At 38.9% G+C, this 17116-nt stretch overlaps 1 protein-coding gene across 1 annotated transcript in view; it reads left to right on the top strand.

Annotated features, from left to right (window-relative positions):
* PGM5 (phosphoglucomutase 5) overlaps nucleotides 1-17116 on the top strand; it is a 189447-nt gene that overhangs the window by 101546 nt on the left and 70785 nt on the right. The window contains exon 7 of the mRNA XM_077907901.1: nucleotides 11819-11934. Coding sequence (XP_077764027.1) covers nucleotides 11819-11934 — 116 coding nt within the window. The remainder of the gene's footprint in view (nucleotides 1-11818; nucleotides 11935-17116) is intronic.

The raw sequence follows: 17116 nt of genomic DNA, 5'->3' as shown, positions 1-17116 counted from the left end.
GCCTTCCTATTTCAGTGTTTACCTGTGCTCATGGCATTATCCACAGAATGGTGATGCAGCATTGTACAAATACTAGTTTACTCTAGGTTTTGGTCTCCCTTTGGAATGACTATCCATTTACAGTCACTGTGTATTTATTTAATGTCCAAAATCCAGATATCTCTTCTCTCCTGTTTTATGACATGGGATCGATAAGATTTGTATAATATCCTCCAGGAAAAGATACTAGTTGAATCCAGAAGAGAAAAGAAAGAAAAGGCTTTGAGAAAGAGAACAAGTTTTGTTTACTGAGATATGTTATCTCCTGCGTTTGAGCTGTCACATCATTTCTTATTACTGTTTATCTATAGGAGTGAGTGAGTGGATTGATTCTAAATCTTCCAAGTGTATTATATAGACATTTTAAAAAGCTTCAGGAAGGTGTCTACAAACCAAAAATTCAAAGCAAAACAAAAAGATGAGATAATTCACTTTTTGGTGTTCGGGGAACAATCTCATGGGAATCTGAAGGACTGCTGACAATTGTCTCTTTATCCCTCAGCTTAGCTGGAACTCTTGGGGCTTAAAATTCACCAGCCCTTGCCTTTCAACAATTTTTCTTCTTTGAAAATAATTAGAACCAGAAGCAGTTTACATCAAAGTGCTCAAGCATCAAGATTGTAAACAGACACTTGTTAATTCCCAGACATAGGGTTCCAGATAATTTCCTAGCTTAGGAGAGTGAACCTGTGATTTTTTCAGTTTTACATATTTTTCTCTTGGATCTTTGGTCAATTTCTCAAAGCCAAAATTTTTTCTTTTAAACGATATCAAGATCCTCAGAAATATGCCTGCCTTATGTTTCTTAACAAAATTTAAAATCTAATTAAGAGTCTATTCTTCCGCTGTAACATTTAACCTAAAATCAAAGTGCAGAAGCTTCTAGATAAAGCAGCAAAGGCCCTTGGGTTTGGGTTCCGCCTTTGTTTGTTTTATAGTTGGCCAAAATCTAGAAGTTTAAAGGGAACATGAGACATGTAGATATCTTTTGGGTTTTTTTCCCTATAAATATTCTTTAAATGAAACGTCCATTTCCCTTTGAATTAAATGAAAGATCCCATATGAAGAACAGTGATCACGTGGTAGCTCTGTAGGGCATTTTTTGGTTGTTAGAGCCCCTTCTTTTCATCATTGACCATCTTATTTGATCTTTACAACCTCCCTCATAGGATAAGCAAGAAAGGTGTTATTTAATAAGTGAGTTTTGGGGTTTAGACCAGGCTGAGAAATTGCAGGGCTCAGGGACAAGCAGCATTTTGCTCAAGTTTATATATAGTCGGAAACCTTTTTATGGTCCTCTTACTATGACAGCCTCCCATTTAATATTTATTTTACCTGAAAGTGTGAGTTGCTCCATCCAAAAGATGAGTTTAAGAGTAGACTTTAATGCCCATGAGTTTCAGCTCTTCTCCCACAGGGGCTTTTAACCAATAGCACTAAGTGAGAATTTGAAAGACTAGCAAACTTGTCATAGATCAGGACAACTCTGAGGCAAGGATTATAATCCAAAGTCCCAGGGAAGGGTCTGGCTGCAACTACTGTCTGCACAGTGGAGCCTGAGATCACACCATGGCTTGGCTTCCTCCCCTTCTCCATGCTACCCTCCTAGCCCTTACCCATCTCTCCTTGTTAAATCTCTAGTAGAGGAATCTGTGTCTCAGAGCCTGCCTCTAAGGAATTCCCATCTAAGACACCTAGACTGCTAGTCCTCATTCTCTAGATCTCAGGTCAAATGTCACTTCTTAGGAATTCCTAACTATGGAAAGTTCTCCTTCCACTTCACTTGGTGAGAGCCTTTCCTTCATAGAACATTCCAATAACAACTTTATATACATTGGTTAGTCTTTGACCATAAGCCACATAAGGCAGGGGCCACGCGTGTTTGACTTATCACTCTGTCCCTAGGGCTTGGCATAGTAGCTTAAGAACAATCAATCAAGATTTACTAAACAGACAACAAAAAAAGTGTAGACTTTAAGATGGTTATTAGAAAACCAGGCCTAGCTGAATTCTGACTAATTCGTATTTGTGAGTTGAGTAGGCTGCCTTAGAAATGCCTTTTTTTTAAACATATTTTTTTAATTGGAGTTCAATTTGCCAACATATAGCATAACACCCATTGCTCATCCCATCAAGTGCCCCCCTCAGTGCCCATCACCCAGTCACCCCCACCCCCCGCCCACCTCCCTTTCCACCACCTCTTGTTCGTTTCCCAGAGTTAGGAGTCTTTCATGTTCTGTCTCCCTTTCTGATATTTCCCACTCATTTTTTTCCTCCTCTCCCCTTTATTCCCTTTCACTAATTTTTATATTCCCTAAATGAATGAGACCATATAATGTTTGTCCTTCTCCGATTGACTTATTTCACTCAGCATAATACCCTCCAGTTCCATCCATGTCGAAGCAAATGGTGGGTATTTGTCGTTTCTAATGGCTGAGTAATATTCCATTGTATACATAGACCACATCTTCTTTATCCATTCATCTTTCGATGGACACCGAGGCTCCTTCCACAGTTTGGCTATTGTGGACATTGCTGCTAGAAACATTGGGGTGCAGGTGTCCCGGCATTTCATTGCATCTGTATCTTTGGGGTAAATCCTCAGCAGTGCAATTGCTGGGTCATAGGGCAGATCTATTTTTAACTCTTTGAGGAACCTCCACAGAGTTTTCCAGAGTGGCTGCACCAGTTCACATTCCCACCAACAGTGCAAGAGGGTTCCCCTTTCTCCACATCCTCTCCAGCATTTGTTGTTTCCTGCCTTGTTAATTTTCCCCATTCTCACTGGTGTGAGGTGGTATCTCATTGTGGTTTTGATGTGTATTTCCCTGAAGGCAAGTGATGTGGAGCATTTTCTTATGTGCATGTTGGCCATGTCTATGTCTTTCTCTGTGAGATTTCTGTTCATGTCTTTTGCCCATTTCATGATTGGATTGTTTGTCCAATCATGAAATAGAAATGCTTTTAAAATGCAAACTCACATAAGCTTTTTACCTCAGAGTAGCTCCAGCCAGCAGTGCCAGACATCAAAGAAGGGATCTGGGAGTGAACTCATCGATGTGAAAATACTAAAGGGCTAATTCTAGGGCAGTTTTGTTAAATGTCTGCTAGACGTTACCCAAGGTATCCAGAATGCTATTAAACTCCATCTTCAGTAGTTTATTTCTTGGGATTGTGTAAACATGGCTGACTCAAACATGTATTTAGTCATAACTACTACAGCGGGCTTTTTCTTTTAAATAAATGTTTGTTGAAGTATAAATGTATATAAAGAAAAGGACAGCTTTTAAGTCACCCAAGGACTTTTCACAAAGGGAACATTCCCACGTAACTCATATCTAGATCAAGTAGCTGAGCAGCCCTCCTGAAGCCTGTTTTCTGTGTCAAGTACTACTGCCTCCCTCCCTCCCTCCCTCCCTCCTCCCTCTTTCCCTCCTCCCTCTCTCCCTCCCTCCCTCCCTCCCTCCCCAGAGACAACTGCTATCCTGACTTCTGTCACCGATGATGATCACAAACATTACCATAGTTAATTAACTCATTCACCACAGCACATAATTGCTTTTTTTTTTTTTATGAGAATGCTACTGTCAGCAGATTTCCAGTATACCGTATGTATTCCTAACTATAATCACCGTGCTGTACCTTAGATCCTCAGAACTTACTCATCTTGACTGAAAATTTGTGCCCTTTGGCCAATGTCTTCCCATTATCCCCATCCCCTAGGCCCTGGCAACCACTAATCTATTCTCTATCAGTCTGCTTTTTTTTTAGACTCCATGTATAAGGGAGTTTTTGTTTTCTGCCTGGCTTATTTCACTTAGCAGAATGCCCTCTAGGTTCATGTATGTTGTCACAAATGGCAGGATTTCCTTTTATTTGTGGCCGAATAATATTCATTGTATATATACATATTCATATATACTGCATCTTCTTTATCCGTTTATCCATTGACAGACATGTAGGTTGTTTCCATATTTTGACTGTTGTAAACAATCGTGTAATGAACATGGACATGCAGATATCTTTTTGAGATCCTATTTTCATTGCTTTTGGGTATATACCCAGAAGTCAGATTGATAGATCATATGGTAGTTAACTATTTTTTAATTTTTTGAGGAACTTTCATACTATTTTCCATGGGGGCTGTACCAATTTACATTCCCATCAACAGTGCACAAGGATTCCCTTCTCTCTACCTCCTTGCCAGCTCTTATCTATTGTCTTTTTTAATAATAGCCATTCTAACAGATGTGAGGTGATATCTCATTGTGGTTTTCATTTGCATTTCCCAGATAATTAGTAATATTGAGTATCTTTCAGTATATCTGTTGGCCATTTGTATGTGTTCTTCAGAAAAATGTCTATTTAGATCCTTCACATATTTTTTTTTATTGAATTGTTTGTTTTCTGGTTGTTGAGTTGTAAGAGTTCCTTATGTATTTTGAATATTAACCCTTCATTGGATATAGGGTGTGTGAATATTTTCTCCTGTTCTGAGGTTGTCTTTTCATTTTGTTGGTAGTTTCCTTTGCTGTGCAGTAACTCTTTGGTTTATGTAGTCCCACTTGTTTATTTTGGGTTTTGTTGCCTGTACTTTTAGTGTTATATTAAAAAAATTGCCTAGACCAATGTCAATGGTTAGTTTTGTCTATTTTGAACTACATGTAAAATTGAATCATACAGTATATATTCATCTATGCTGACTTTTTTAACTCAATGTTATATTTATGTGATGCATTCATATTTTTCTGTGTAGTGATAGTTTGTTCATTTTCTCTTTTCTATGCTTCTGTTTTGTGGAAATATGTCACATAAATAAATATACCATTGTCAGTACTGATTTGCATTCCTTTAGCAATACATGAATTCCCTATCTTCACCAGCACTTGGCAATACCACTCTTTTCAGCTAATCTTATGGGTGTGTAGTATTATCTCATTGTGTTTTTAATTTGCAGTTAAACATCTCTACTGATCCTGAACATCCTTTCATATGCTAATTGGTCAATTGGATATCCTTTTTTATAAAGTGCTTGTTCAAAATTTTTGCTCAAGACTTTTAAAAAGGTTATCTGCCTTTTTAACTGATGTATGAGTTTTTTTTAAATAAATTTATTTTTTATTGGTGTTCAATTTGTCAACATGTAGAATAACACCCAGTGCTCATCCCATCAAGTGCCCACTTCAGTGCCCGCCACCCAGTCACCCCCCCACCCCTGCCCACCTCCCCTTCCACCACCCCTAGTTCGTTTCCCAGAGTTAGGAGTCTTTCATGTTCTGTCTCCCTTTCTGATATTTCCCACTTATTTTTTTCTCCTTTCCCCTTTATTCCCTTTCACTAATTTTTATATTCCCTAAATGAATGAGACCATATAATGTTTGTCCTTCTCCGATTGACTTATTTCACTCAGCATAATACCCTCCAGTTCCATCCATGTCGAAGCAAATGGTGGGTATTTGTCGTTTCTAATGGCTGAGTAATATTCCATTGTATACATCTATTTTTAACTCTTTGAGGAACCTCCACAGAGTTTTCCAGAGTGGCTGCACCAGTTCACATTCCCACCAACAGTGTAAGAGGGTTCCCTTTTCTCCACATCCTCTCCAACAATTGTGGTTTCCTGCCTTGTTAATTTTCCCCCATTCTCACTGGTGTGAGGTGGTATCTCATTTTGGTTTAGAGTTTTAAAATGTAAACTGCAGGGATGCCTAGGTGGCAGAGTGACTGAACATCTGCCTTTGGCTCATGGCCTGATCCTGGAGTCAAGGGATCAAGTCCCACATCGGGCTCCCTGCATGAAGCCTGCTTCTCCTCCCTCTGTCTATGTCTCTGCCTCTCTCTGTGTCTCTTGTGGATAAATAAATAAAATATTTAAAAAATAAAAATAATAAAATAAAATGTAAACTGCATATAAGCCTTTTGTTGGATATATGGAAGGCAAATATCTTCTACTCCATGCTGTTGGGGGCTTTTAAAAAGGGAGCTGAGAATTCAGAGTGTAGAAAATAGGATCATGAGCCCTACTAGGCTCTCAAGAAAGTGAACATTTGAAGGGAAATCGAAGAAAGAGGAATCTGGATCTTGTTCTCTTTAAGTCTACTGTAGCTTTCTTGAAGTAGAATTCTAAGAGCAGCTGAATATGCTTCATATGCTTGATATAATCAATCATTGTTTATTTGGCTGTTCTCTCACGTGCTAAAAGGGAGTCATTAATCATTGATATTCCAGTAGAGTATATCACACATAATGATGTAATACTGTATAATTGAGCTAATAGATATTTGAATAACTACTCTGGCCATGCACTGTGTTGGAGACACAAAGATGGATATGTCAGCACCACTTAATTTGGTGAGCTTGTAGGGCACTGTTAGGATGCTTTTGTATCTGTTATCTTGTTTGATCATATGTGGGTAGGGTGATGACCAGATGAAATAGAAAAAGATATTCTCCTGATCCTCAAACCTTTGGTTTTCAGTCAGTCATTGCCTTAATTATATGAGATCTTTATTTCTAAGAAATGCCTTTGTCTCATCTTGATAACCCTACTAATTAATATCTTGTGAAATTCTCTTTCTTAAAATGATTACTTTAAATAAAACATGCAATGGGGCACCTAGAGTGGCTCAGTTGATGAGTCTCTGACTCTTGATTTTGGTTCAGGTCATGATCTCAGGGTTATGAGATTGAGCCTCACGTGGGGCTCTGCACTCAGCACAGAGTCTGCTTGGAATTCTCTCTCCCTCTCTCTCTGCCCCTTCCCCTTCTCACACTCTCTCTCTCTGAAAAATAAATAAATAAATAAATAAATAAATAAATAAATAAATAATCTTTTAAAATAAATGAAACATGCAGAAATGACATTTTTTTATATTTTTATTTTTAGGAAACTACAAGATAAAAAGACCATAAAATAGAGATACTTTATTCCCTGCTATCCAATAACAGCCATTAAATAATAGGAATTAGTCAACTGAAATCATACAGAATTTATTAAGGGCAGATCTGATAAGCTGTTATATTATTTTAAACACTGAAGAGCTATAAAAGTATATAAGATTTAATTTCTGCATCAAAGAACGTCTAATACATTGGTAGTGCTGGTAGTGTGCATCTGTGTGTAGAAGAAAAGTGTTAAGGATGTGACAACATCAATGACAACATGAACATAAAGACCTATGCTAAGTGAAAGGAAACATAATAGCAGGAAGGGTTACTTTGGTTTGATTGTAATAATGAGGAAGAGTCATATTGATTAAGAAAATAGAGCTGCTACTACAATACAATATTCTCAGTCATCAAAAGTTAAAAATAGGTGTTCCTGATTGATGGTTGATTCTGCTCCAACTGGCAATTTAGAGACCTAGATTCTTCCACATTGTGAGTCTGCTGTCTTCAGTGTATAGCTTCCAGGTTTGCTGGGCTTGTCCACTTGAAGCTGGCAGAAGAAGAAAGAACATGGGGGATGGGAAGTTTTCATAGCCAGATCTAAAAAGGGTATATGTCATTTCCACTCAAGTTCCACTGACTGGAACTCCACCATGTGGCCATAGCTGACTGGGAGGGAGGGTGGGAAGTGTAGTCCACCGTGTGTCCAGGAGAAGAGATGGATTTGTTGGTCACCTAGCAGCCTTTGCCACAGGCTTCATGGTGGCAGGGCATTTGAGATAGGTCTAAACAGGGCTCCTGGGCAGCTCAGTCAGTTAAGCATCTGTCTTTGGCTCAGGTCATGATCCCAGGGTCCTGGGATTGAGCCCCATGTCAGGCTCCATGCTCCCCAGGGAGCCTGCTTCTCCCTCTTCCTCTGCCCCTCCCCGTGCTTGTGCTCTCTTTCTCATACACACACACACACACACACACACACACAGTCTCTCTCTCTCAAATAAATAAATAAAATCTAAAAGGAAGGAAGGAAGGAAGGAAGGAAGGAACAAAGGAAGGAAGGAAGGAAGGAAGGAAGGAAGGAAGGAAAGAAAAGAAAACAAAAGAAAACAAAAAGAAAAGAAAGAAAGAAAGAAGAAAGAAAGAAAGGTCTTGAAACAACATGAAGTATTTTGACAGAGATTGGAAAGGATTAATCCAGGTAAAATGAAAAGCATGAAGAAGGACTCAGGAGCAGTCAACAACAGCAAAAATGAAAGAGCAAATTTGGAAAATAAGAGATGGTCCAGTTATTAGGAACTTATAGTGACTTTCATGAGAGAAATTGTTGGAAAGATAGGTTGAGGCTGTTTCCAACCTGAAGCACATTTTTAGAGGTTTTAAAAATCAAACTGAGAAGCTTACATCCACTATGGGTTTTTTTTGTTTCTTTTTTAAAGATTTGTTTATGTGTGAGAGAGAGTGTGCATGTGCATGTGCACATAAGGAGAGGGGCCAAGGGAGAGTCTTTTTTTTTTTTTTCAAATTTTTATTTATTTATGATAGTCACAGAGAGAGAGAGAGGCAGAGACATAGGCAGAGGGAGAAGCAGGCTCCATGCACCGGGAGCCCGATGTGGGATTCGATCCCGGGTCTCCAGGATCGCACCCTGGGCCAAAGGCAGGCGCCAAACCGCTGCACCACCCAGGGATCCTGCCAAGGGAGAGTCTTAAGCAGACTCCATGCTGTGTGCAGACCCTGACACCTAAGCTGAAACCAAAATTTGGAGACTTAATGAGGGTACTGTCCAGGCATCCCTGTTCTTTTTTCTTTTTTTAACTCCAGATCTCAACCCCCCACTTGCTGGAAAATGGTTGTTGAGACTTGTTTTCTTTCTTTTTCTTTATACTCTAGTCTTCCCTAGAAAGTGAGTTTCTGTTTGTCTCCAGCACATGGTGGCAGTGGTTAAGAGAGGTGAAGACCCTCAGCATGAGCAGCTTCATTTTAAGCTTTCAGAAACTCTCCAGGGGATCTCCTGCCAAAAACCAGTCTAGAGCATGGTATCTGCTGAGTGCTGTGTTTGGGATGGATCCCAAGTTCAGTAGAGGGAGGAGGGAGGGGAATTCCTTTCTGACTCTAGGGCACAATCGACTCATGCTCAGGATCCCGGAACTTAATTACCCACATTGTTTTCTTAGCTTGCATAGCTGCAACTGTGGCTTATAGTTATAGAAGTATCCGGTCCTTTAAAATCCAGCCTCAACCCTCAGCCCAGTGACCTCCTGACAGTGATTAATGGAGAAGGGTGGGAGCAAGGGAAATCCTTTCCCCTCCCTTCAGATCTGCCAACTTGGCTTTGAACCTACAAGAATGTTTTAGCCAGAAAATATGTGTCCCCACACTCTCTACCCTTTTTCTTACCCTTACATCTGCTCCATGTTGCACATTCTAATAATATGCATTCATATTTGCTAAATTAGTTTTGACCTAGGCTTCACTATCTGCTGACTCTGGAAGTTTCTGTGTGAATTAATCCTCTTTCCCTCAGCTTCTGACTATGAAATTGATGGCTATGAAAATGCACCTTTGATCTAAAATTTGGGAAGGATTTCTTTCATTGTTCCTACCAGGATATAAGTATGATTGCATATATTTCTTAGACCATTAAACAACAACAACAACAAAGCCTTTGATATAATATCCGAATATCTAAAAAGTGCTTCTTTTCAAAGCAAACTTGAAAGAGATTTAGTATATAATTTTTCAAAGTCCTGAACACATTGGCTATATTTGGATATTATGGAAAGGAAGGTGTTCGCTTTCCTGTGGCAAGAGTTTCTTGGTATTTTTTTTTTCTCTAGCTGGCCACAAAGCAAACCTAAAGAAATCATTATTTCATTGTGTCCTTTGTGCTCTGTATACTTTTTTTCCTCTTCTTCACCAAGGTACCCTCATTGGTTCCTCTCCCTGGCCATCAGCTGCACTTACAGCCTTGGAAAAACTAAATTTTGCTGGTGGCAGGCATTTGGTGTTTTGCGTTTTGGCTGCTTGCATGTGGAGAAGAGGAAGCTCTTTAGGTCAATGGTACAGTACTAGATTGTTCCCCAACATACTCCCTGAGATCTACATACCTCTTACAACGTTTGGGGAGACAACATGGTATAGTGGAATGGAACATGAGCAGCAATTAAGCAGATTTGTGTCCAAATTCTAGCTTTGCCTCTTACCTCTGTGAAACCGTAAACGGAACACTTGACCTCTCTGATCCTCTGAGCCTGAAAGGAGACAGCACTGATTAGTTTTAGCTGTTCCTGAAGTTTATCTCAGTGGCACAATGCAGTATTTATTTTCTTTAAGATTTTATTTATTTATTTATTTGAGAGAGACAGAGAGAGAGAAAGAGAAAGCATGAGTGGGGAAGAGGCAGATGGAGAGGGAGAAGTAGACTCCCCACTGAGCAGGGAGCCCGATGTGGGGCTCTGTCCCAGGACTCTGGGATCATGACCTGCCAAAGGCAGATGTTTAACCAGCTGAACCATCCAGGTGCCCCTACAGTGTATATTTTCTTGTTCCCACTTTCTTTTACTTGCTATAATGTTTGTGAGATTCATCCAAGTTGTTGCATGTAGCAATAGTTTGTTCAATAAAATTTATGAGAGTGCATTGTATGTCACAAATCATCTGTCCTTTCTACTCAGTGGATGTTTGCTTTGTTCAGTTCTTATGAATTGTGATGCTATGATCATTTTTGTAAAATCTTGTGTACATTCTCTGTTGAGTAATGTCACACACTGGGTTCCCAGGTATCAGCCGTCAGAGAGATTTTGTTTGCAAGAAATTTGTTCCTTTTTTGCCATCAAGGCCGAAGTTGTCCTCAAGAGCAGCACCTATATGGATGCAAAGGAGGAATTGGACACACAGAGAGAAATTGAACTGCAGTACAGTCACAGCAAAGGACTCAGCCAACCTGTAGGGAGCTTTAGAGCTGAAATGGTCCCACAGAGTTGTGCCAAATAGGGGCAAGGAAGCTAGACCTTTATACACCCTTCATTTACCAGTCATTGGATGTGGATTGACCCAGGAAAGAAAGCATGATTTTGAGTGTGACATCTCTCTTTGGCAGAGAGTGCAGGCCACATCTGTGAACTGTTAGCCATCAACATTTCTACGAACTGGTAGAATGAGTATTCCAATCCTAAAAGTCCTACTGTGTGTGTGCGTGTTGACAGTGAAGCAGAGATGTGCACCTCAGTGTCTACTACATGTTAATAGTAATTTCTAGGAGGTGAATTGCTGATTCATGAGATATGTGCATATTCATCTTAATAGATATTGTCAAACAATATTCCAAAGCGTTTGTACCCAAACTCCCTCTTAATTTAGATTCTGAGAGGGGATCTCTGGGTGGCTCAGTGGTTTAGCACCTGCTCTCGGCCCAGGGAGTGATCCTGGAGTCCCAGGATCAAGTCCTGCGTCAGGCTCCCTGCATGGGGCCTGCTTCTCCCTCTGCCTGTGTCTCTGCCTCTCTCTCTCTCTCTCTCTCTCTCTCTCACTCTCTGTGTGTCTCTCATGAATAAATAAATAAAATCTTAAAAAAAAAAAGATTCTGAGATCCCCAAGTAGGATCTTACCATGAAGATAAAGGAACATTAATAGAAGGGAAACAGATATGTGAGAATATCCTATATATTAACTTAATATTTTCTATATTATGGGGAGAGCAAAACTAAGAACCACTGGAATAGACTATATACCATTTTCTGCCTATGGCTTAACATCCTGAAAAATGTCAACACTGTCCAGAATGTTCTGAAATCTAGTTATGGAGTTATTAAGTTCTAAAGATTTCCTTCTGTGCTGATAAAAGAAAGGAAAAGAGATACATGAGTTGACTGTTGCTTTGAATTTAATTTTTCAGAGTGGCCAAATCAATGAAGGTCCCTGTATATGAGACCCCAGCGGGATGGAGATTTTTCTCAAATCTGATGGACTCGGGACGATGCTCTCTGTGTGGAGAAGAGAGTTTTGGCACTGGTAGGTTTTGCTGGGGTGATGTCACTGGAGAGGGTGGCTGTGGCTGCAGCACTGAGTGGCCCCAGTTTGGAGGCCTATGACCCCACCGTGAATCAAAGGCTACAGGAAGAGATAATTAGAGGAAAAAATCAGAGAAACCTGGTGGGATATGTGCTATCATACATTTATCTCTTATGTCCATTTTTTTCTTTTTTTTAAAAAAAATTCCAGTTTTGGATCATATGGTAATTCTGTTTTGAATTTTTTGTTGAACCTCTACACTATTTTCCATAATGACTCTACCAGTTTACATTTCCACCAACGTTGCACAAGGGTTCCCCTTTCTCCACATCTTCACCAACACCTGTTTTTTTGAATGTTGTTGATTTTAGTCATTCTGACTGGTGTGAGGTGGTATCTCATTGTGGTTTTGATTTGCATTTCCCTGATGATTGGTGATGTTGAGTATTCTTTCATGTGTCTGTTGGCCATCTGTACTTCTTTGGAAAATGTCTATTTAGGTCCTCTGCCCATTTTAAAATCAGATTGTTTGGGGGTTTTTTGGTGTTGAGTTGCATAAGTTCTTTATATATTTTGGATATTAACCCCTTATTAGACATATTATTTGCAAATATCTTCTCCCATTCAGTAGGTTGCCTTTTTCATTTTGTTCATGGTTTCCTTTCCTGTGCAAACACTTTTTATTTTTATGTAGCCTCAATAGCTTATTTTTGTGTTTGTTTCCCTTGCATTAGGAGACATATCTAGAAAAATGTTGCTGTAGCCAATGTCGCATTTTTATGGTTTCAGTTCTTTAATCCATTTGAAGTTTATTTTTGTCCATGGTGGGTATTTACCCTAAGAAGATGAAAATGCTAATTTGAAAAGATATATGCACCTCTATGTTCATTGCAGCATTATTTACAATAGCTAAGATATGGAAGCAACTAAGTGACCATTGACAGATGAATGGATAAGGAAGATATCAGGTGTGTGTGTGTGTGTGTGTGTGTGTGTGTGTTGGAATATTACACAGCCATAAAAAGGATGAAATTATTCTATGTGCAACAACATGGACAGAATTAAAGAGCATTATGCTAAGTGAAATGTCAGACTGAGAAACATAAATAAATATGATTTAATTCATATGTAGAATATAAAAAACAAATGAATAGACAAAAAACAAAATCACCCAAACATCTATCCATAGATGAATGGATAAAGAAAATGTGGTATACACTGCTATTCAACATAGTACTAGAGGTCCTTAGAGTCCTAGCCTTAGCAATCAGGCAACAAAAAGAAATAAAAGGCATTCAAACTGGCGAAGAAGAAGTCAAACTCTCCCTCTTCCCAGATGACATGATACTGTACATAGAAAACCCAAAAAACTCCACCCCAAGATTGCTAGAACTCACACAGCAATTCGGCAGTGTGGCAGGATACAAAATCAATGCCCAGAAATCAGTGGCATTTCTATACACTAACAATGAGACTGAAGAAAGAGAAATTAAGGAGTTAATCCCATTTACAATTGCACCCAAAAGCATAAGATACCTAGGAATAAACCTAACCAAAGAGGTAAAGGACCTATACTCTAAAAACTACAGAACACTTCTGAAAGAAATAGAGGAAGACACAAAGAGATGGAAAAATACTCCATGCTTATGGACTGAAAGAATTAATATTGTGAAATATCAATGCTACCCAGGGCAATTTACACATTTCATGCAATCCCTATCAAAATACCATGGATTTTCTTCAGAGAGTTGGAACAAATCATCTTAAGATTTGTGTGGAATCAGAAAAGACCCCAAATAGCCAAGGGAATATTAAAGAAGAAAACCAGAGCCGGGGGCATCACAATGCCAGATTTCAGGTTGTACTACAAAGTTGTGGTCATCAAGACAGTGTGGTACTGGCACAAAAACAGACACATAGATCAATGGAACAGAATAGAGAATCCAGAAATGGACCCTCAACTTTATGGTCAACTAATATTAGACAAAGCAGGAAAGCCTATCCACTGGAACAGAATAGAGAATCCAGAAGTGAACCCTCAACTTTATGGTCAACTAATATTAGACAAAGCAGGAAAGACTATCCACAGTCTCTTCAATAAAGGTGTGGAGGGTGTGGAGAAAGGGGAACCCTCTTGCGCTGTTGGTGGTGGGAATGTGAACTGGTGCAGCCACTCTGGAAAACGGTGTGGAGGTTCCTCAAAGAGTTAAAAATAGAACTTCTCTATGACCCAGCAATTGCACTGCTGGGGATTTACCCCAAAGATACAGATGCAGTGAAACACCGGGATACCTGCACCCCGATGTTTCTAGCAGCAATGTCCACAATAGCCAAACTGTGGAAGGAGCCTCGGTGTCCATCGAAAGATGAATGGATAAAGAAGATGTGGTCTATGTATACAATGGAATATTACTCAGCCATTAGAAACGACAAATACCCACCATTTGCTTCGATGTGGATGGAACTGGAGGGTATTATGCTGAGTGAAATAAGTCAATCGGAGAAGGACAAACATTATATGGTCTCATTCATTTGGGGAATATAAGAATTAGTGAAAGGGAATAAAGGGGAAATGAGAGAAAATGAGTGAAAATATCAGTGAGGGTGACAAAACACGAGAGATACCTAACTCTGGGAAACGAACAAGAGGTAGTGGAAAGGGAGGGGGGTGGGGGGTGGGGGTCACTGGGTGATTGGCACTGAGGGGAGCACTTGGCGGGATGAGCACTGGGTGTTATGCTATATGTTGGCAAATTGAACTCCAATAAAAAATTTTTTTAAAATTAAAGAAAATGTGGTATATATACACAGTGGAATATTACTCAGCCATAATAAGAATGAGATCTCGCCATTTGCAGCAATATGGATGGACCCAGAGGGTAGAGCATTAAGTCAAATAGATCAGTAGAGAAGAACAGGTAATATATGATTTCACTCATATGTGGAATTTAAGGAACAACAACAACAAAATGAACAAAGAAAAAAGAGACAAACAAAAATCGGCTCTTAAATACAAAGAAAAAAACTGATGGTTGCCAATGGGGGTCGGGGGAGAGATAGGCAAAATAAGTGAAGAGGAATAGGAGATCCAAGTTTCTAGTTATGGAATGAATAAGTCATGGGAATGAAAGGCACAGCACAGGGAATATAGTCAAAGGTATTGTGCTAGTGTTATATGGTGACAGATAGTAGCTACACTTGTGGTGAGCATTACATTATGTATAGAGAAGTTGAATCACTATGTTGTATACCTGCAACTAATGTAACATTGTGTGTCAACTGTACTCAAATAAAAAATATTTTAAAGTTTCCATTTCTTTACAAAATTATCTATTATGGCAATTAAAAATTTTTTTCTTCTAAGATTTTATTTATTTATTTATGAGAGATACAACGAGAGAGGTATTTATTTATGAGAGATACAACGAGAGAGGCAGAGGCATAGGCAGAGGGAGAAGAAGGCTCTGTGCAGGGAGCCCAATGCAGGACTCGATCCCAGGACCCCAGGATAATGCCTGAGTTGAAGACAGACGCTCAACCACTGAACCACACAGGTGCCCCTTAAAAAATGTTATGATAGTAGAGACTATATCATATTGAATTCCCATGGGCCTATCACCTAGTTTCAATCTTCATCAACTCATGATCAGTCTTACTTTATCTTTACCTTCATCTGCAAGGTGAGTGCCCCTCTCTAGTGTGTGAAACAAGCCCTAGTGTGAATCATTAAGTATACAAGCTATTGAGAAAAATATATATAATACCACATTACCATTGTCACACCTAAGATGTTAAGAATTATTCTTTTTTCAGTATTTTAAAGATGTTATTTCATTGTCTTCTGGCTTGCATATTTTCCAAGAAGGATGCTTCAGTTCATGTCCTTGTTCCTCTATGTTTAAACTCTTCCCAACCTCTACCTCTGGCTGCCTTCAATATTTTCTTTTTTGTTTTCAACAGTTTGATGATAATATATCTAGTTTTTTTTTTAACCTTGCTTGGGGTTTTAGGGATTCTTGGATATATTGCTTATTGTCTTTCATTAATTTTAGAAAATTCTCAACCATTACCTTTTTAAATATTTCTCCTTCCCCATTGTCTCTCTCTTCTTCTGGGGTTTTGATTATACACGTTAGTTGATTTGTGACCATAGGCTGTCTCAGAGCTCTTTACACGTTCTGTTTGTTTTGTTTTCCTTTTTCTTTTGTGTTTCAGTTTAGATAGTGTCTATTGTCATTGTCTTTAAATCATTCTTTCCTTAGCTATGTTCAATCTTCTGGTGAGCCTAATGAAGGAATTCTTCATCTCTGATATTCTTTTTTATTTCTAGCATTTCTCTTTAACTCTTCCTATAATTTTTATCTTGGTGAAAAAATTCTCCATATGTTTATATATGTTGCTTATCTTTTCTATTGGATCATTTTAACATTCAAACATAGTTATTCCAAACTCCCTCCCTGTTATTTCTAAAATCTGGTTTATCTCTGATTCTGGTTCTCTTGATTGTTTTATTTCTTGATAAAGCAGTGGCTTACTCTTTCTTGCTTTTTGTGCATCTCACGATTTTTCATTGAATGCTGGACAGTATGTATATAAGAATAGTAGAGACTCAGGTAAGCAATATTTATACACAGAAATGGGCACACCTCTTTTATCAGGCCACTACTGTGCAAGGTTAAATTAATGTAGTTAGGAGTTGAACTGGGCTTGGATTTTATTGTTTCTATTATAATTTTTAGTGTTGCATAGGGTTCAAATTCTTCCAGAAGTGGTATATTTTTACTGTGTGCCAAAAGCAAAGGGTGCTAGAAGAGATTTTTCAGTGTGTCTGTTTCATCTGCAGCTTTCAAAGTTACTGCATGTCTGTGATACAAGATAGACCTCTATGGTCAGGTGCTTGACCCTTCTCCAATGGCAGCAGACATCTGCTTAGTATTGGTGTTTGCTACCTATGCTATTTCCAAGGGCAGAGGGTTTTTACTTCAATCCCTATTTCATTAGCAATGGATTTTTGCATGGGCTCTTAGGATGAGAAAGTTTGCAAGTCATACATCCAAAAGTTTAAGCCTTTTGTTTTCTATCAAAGAAGGATTTGGGGAGCTGGAAGGGCTTCATGCTTGTCTTTCAGCAACTGATCATTGCCTGCATGCCAGCACCAGAAAGTCTCCTTCTCTGTTTTCCG

This window comes from Canis aureus, chromosome 1 (assembly GCF_053574225.1).
Source record: "Canis aureus isolate CA01 chromosome 1, VMU_Caureus_v.1.0, whole genome shotgun sequence".
NCBI classification, from domain to species: Eukaryota; Metazoa; Chordata; class Mammalia; order Carnivora; family Canidae; genus Canis; species Canis aureus.
This window is presented reverse-complemented; position numbering and strand designations above follow the sequence as displayed.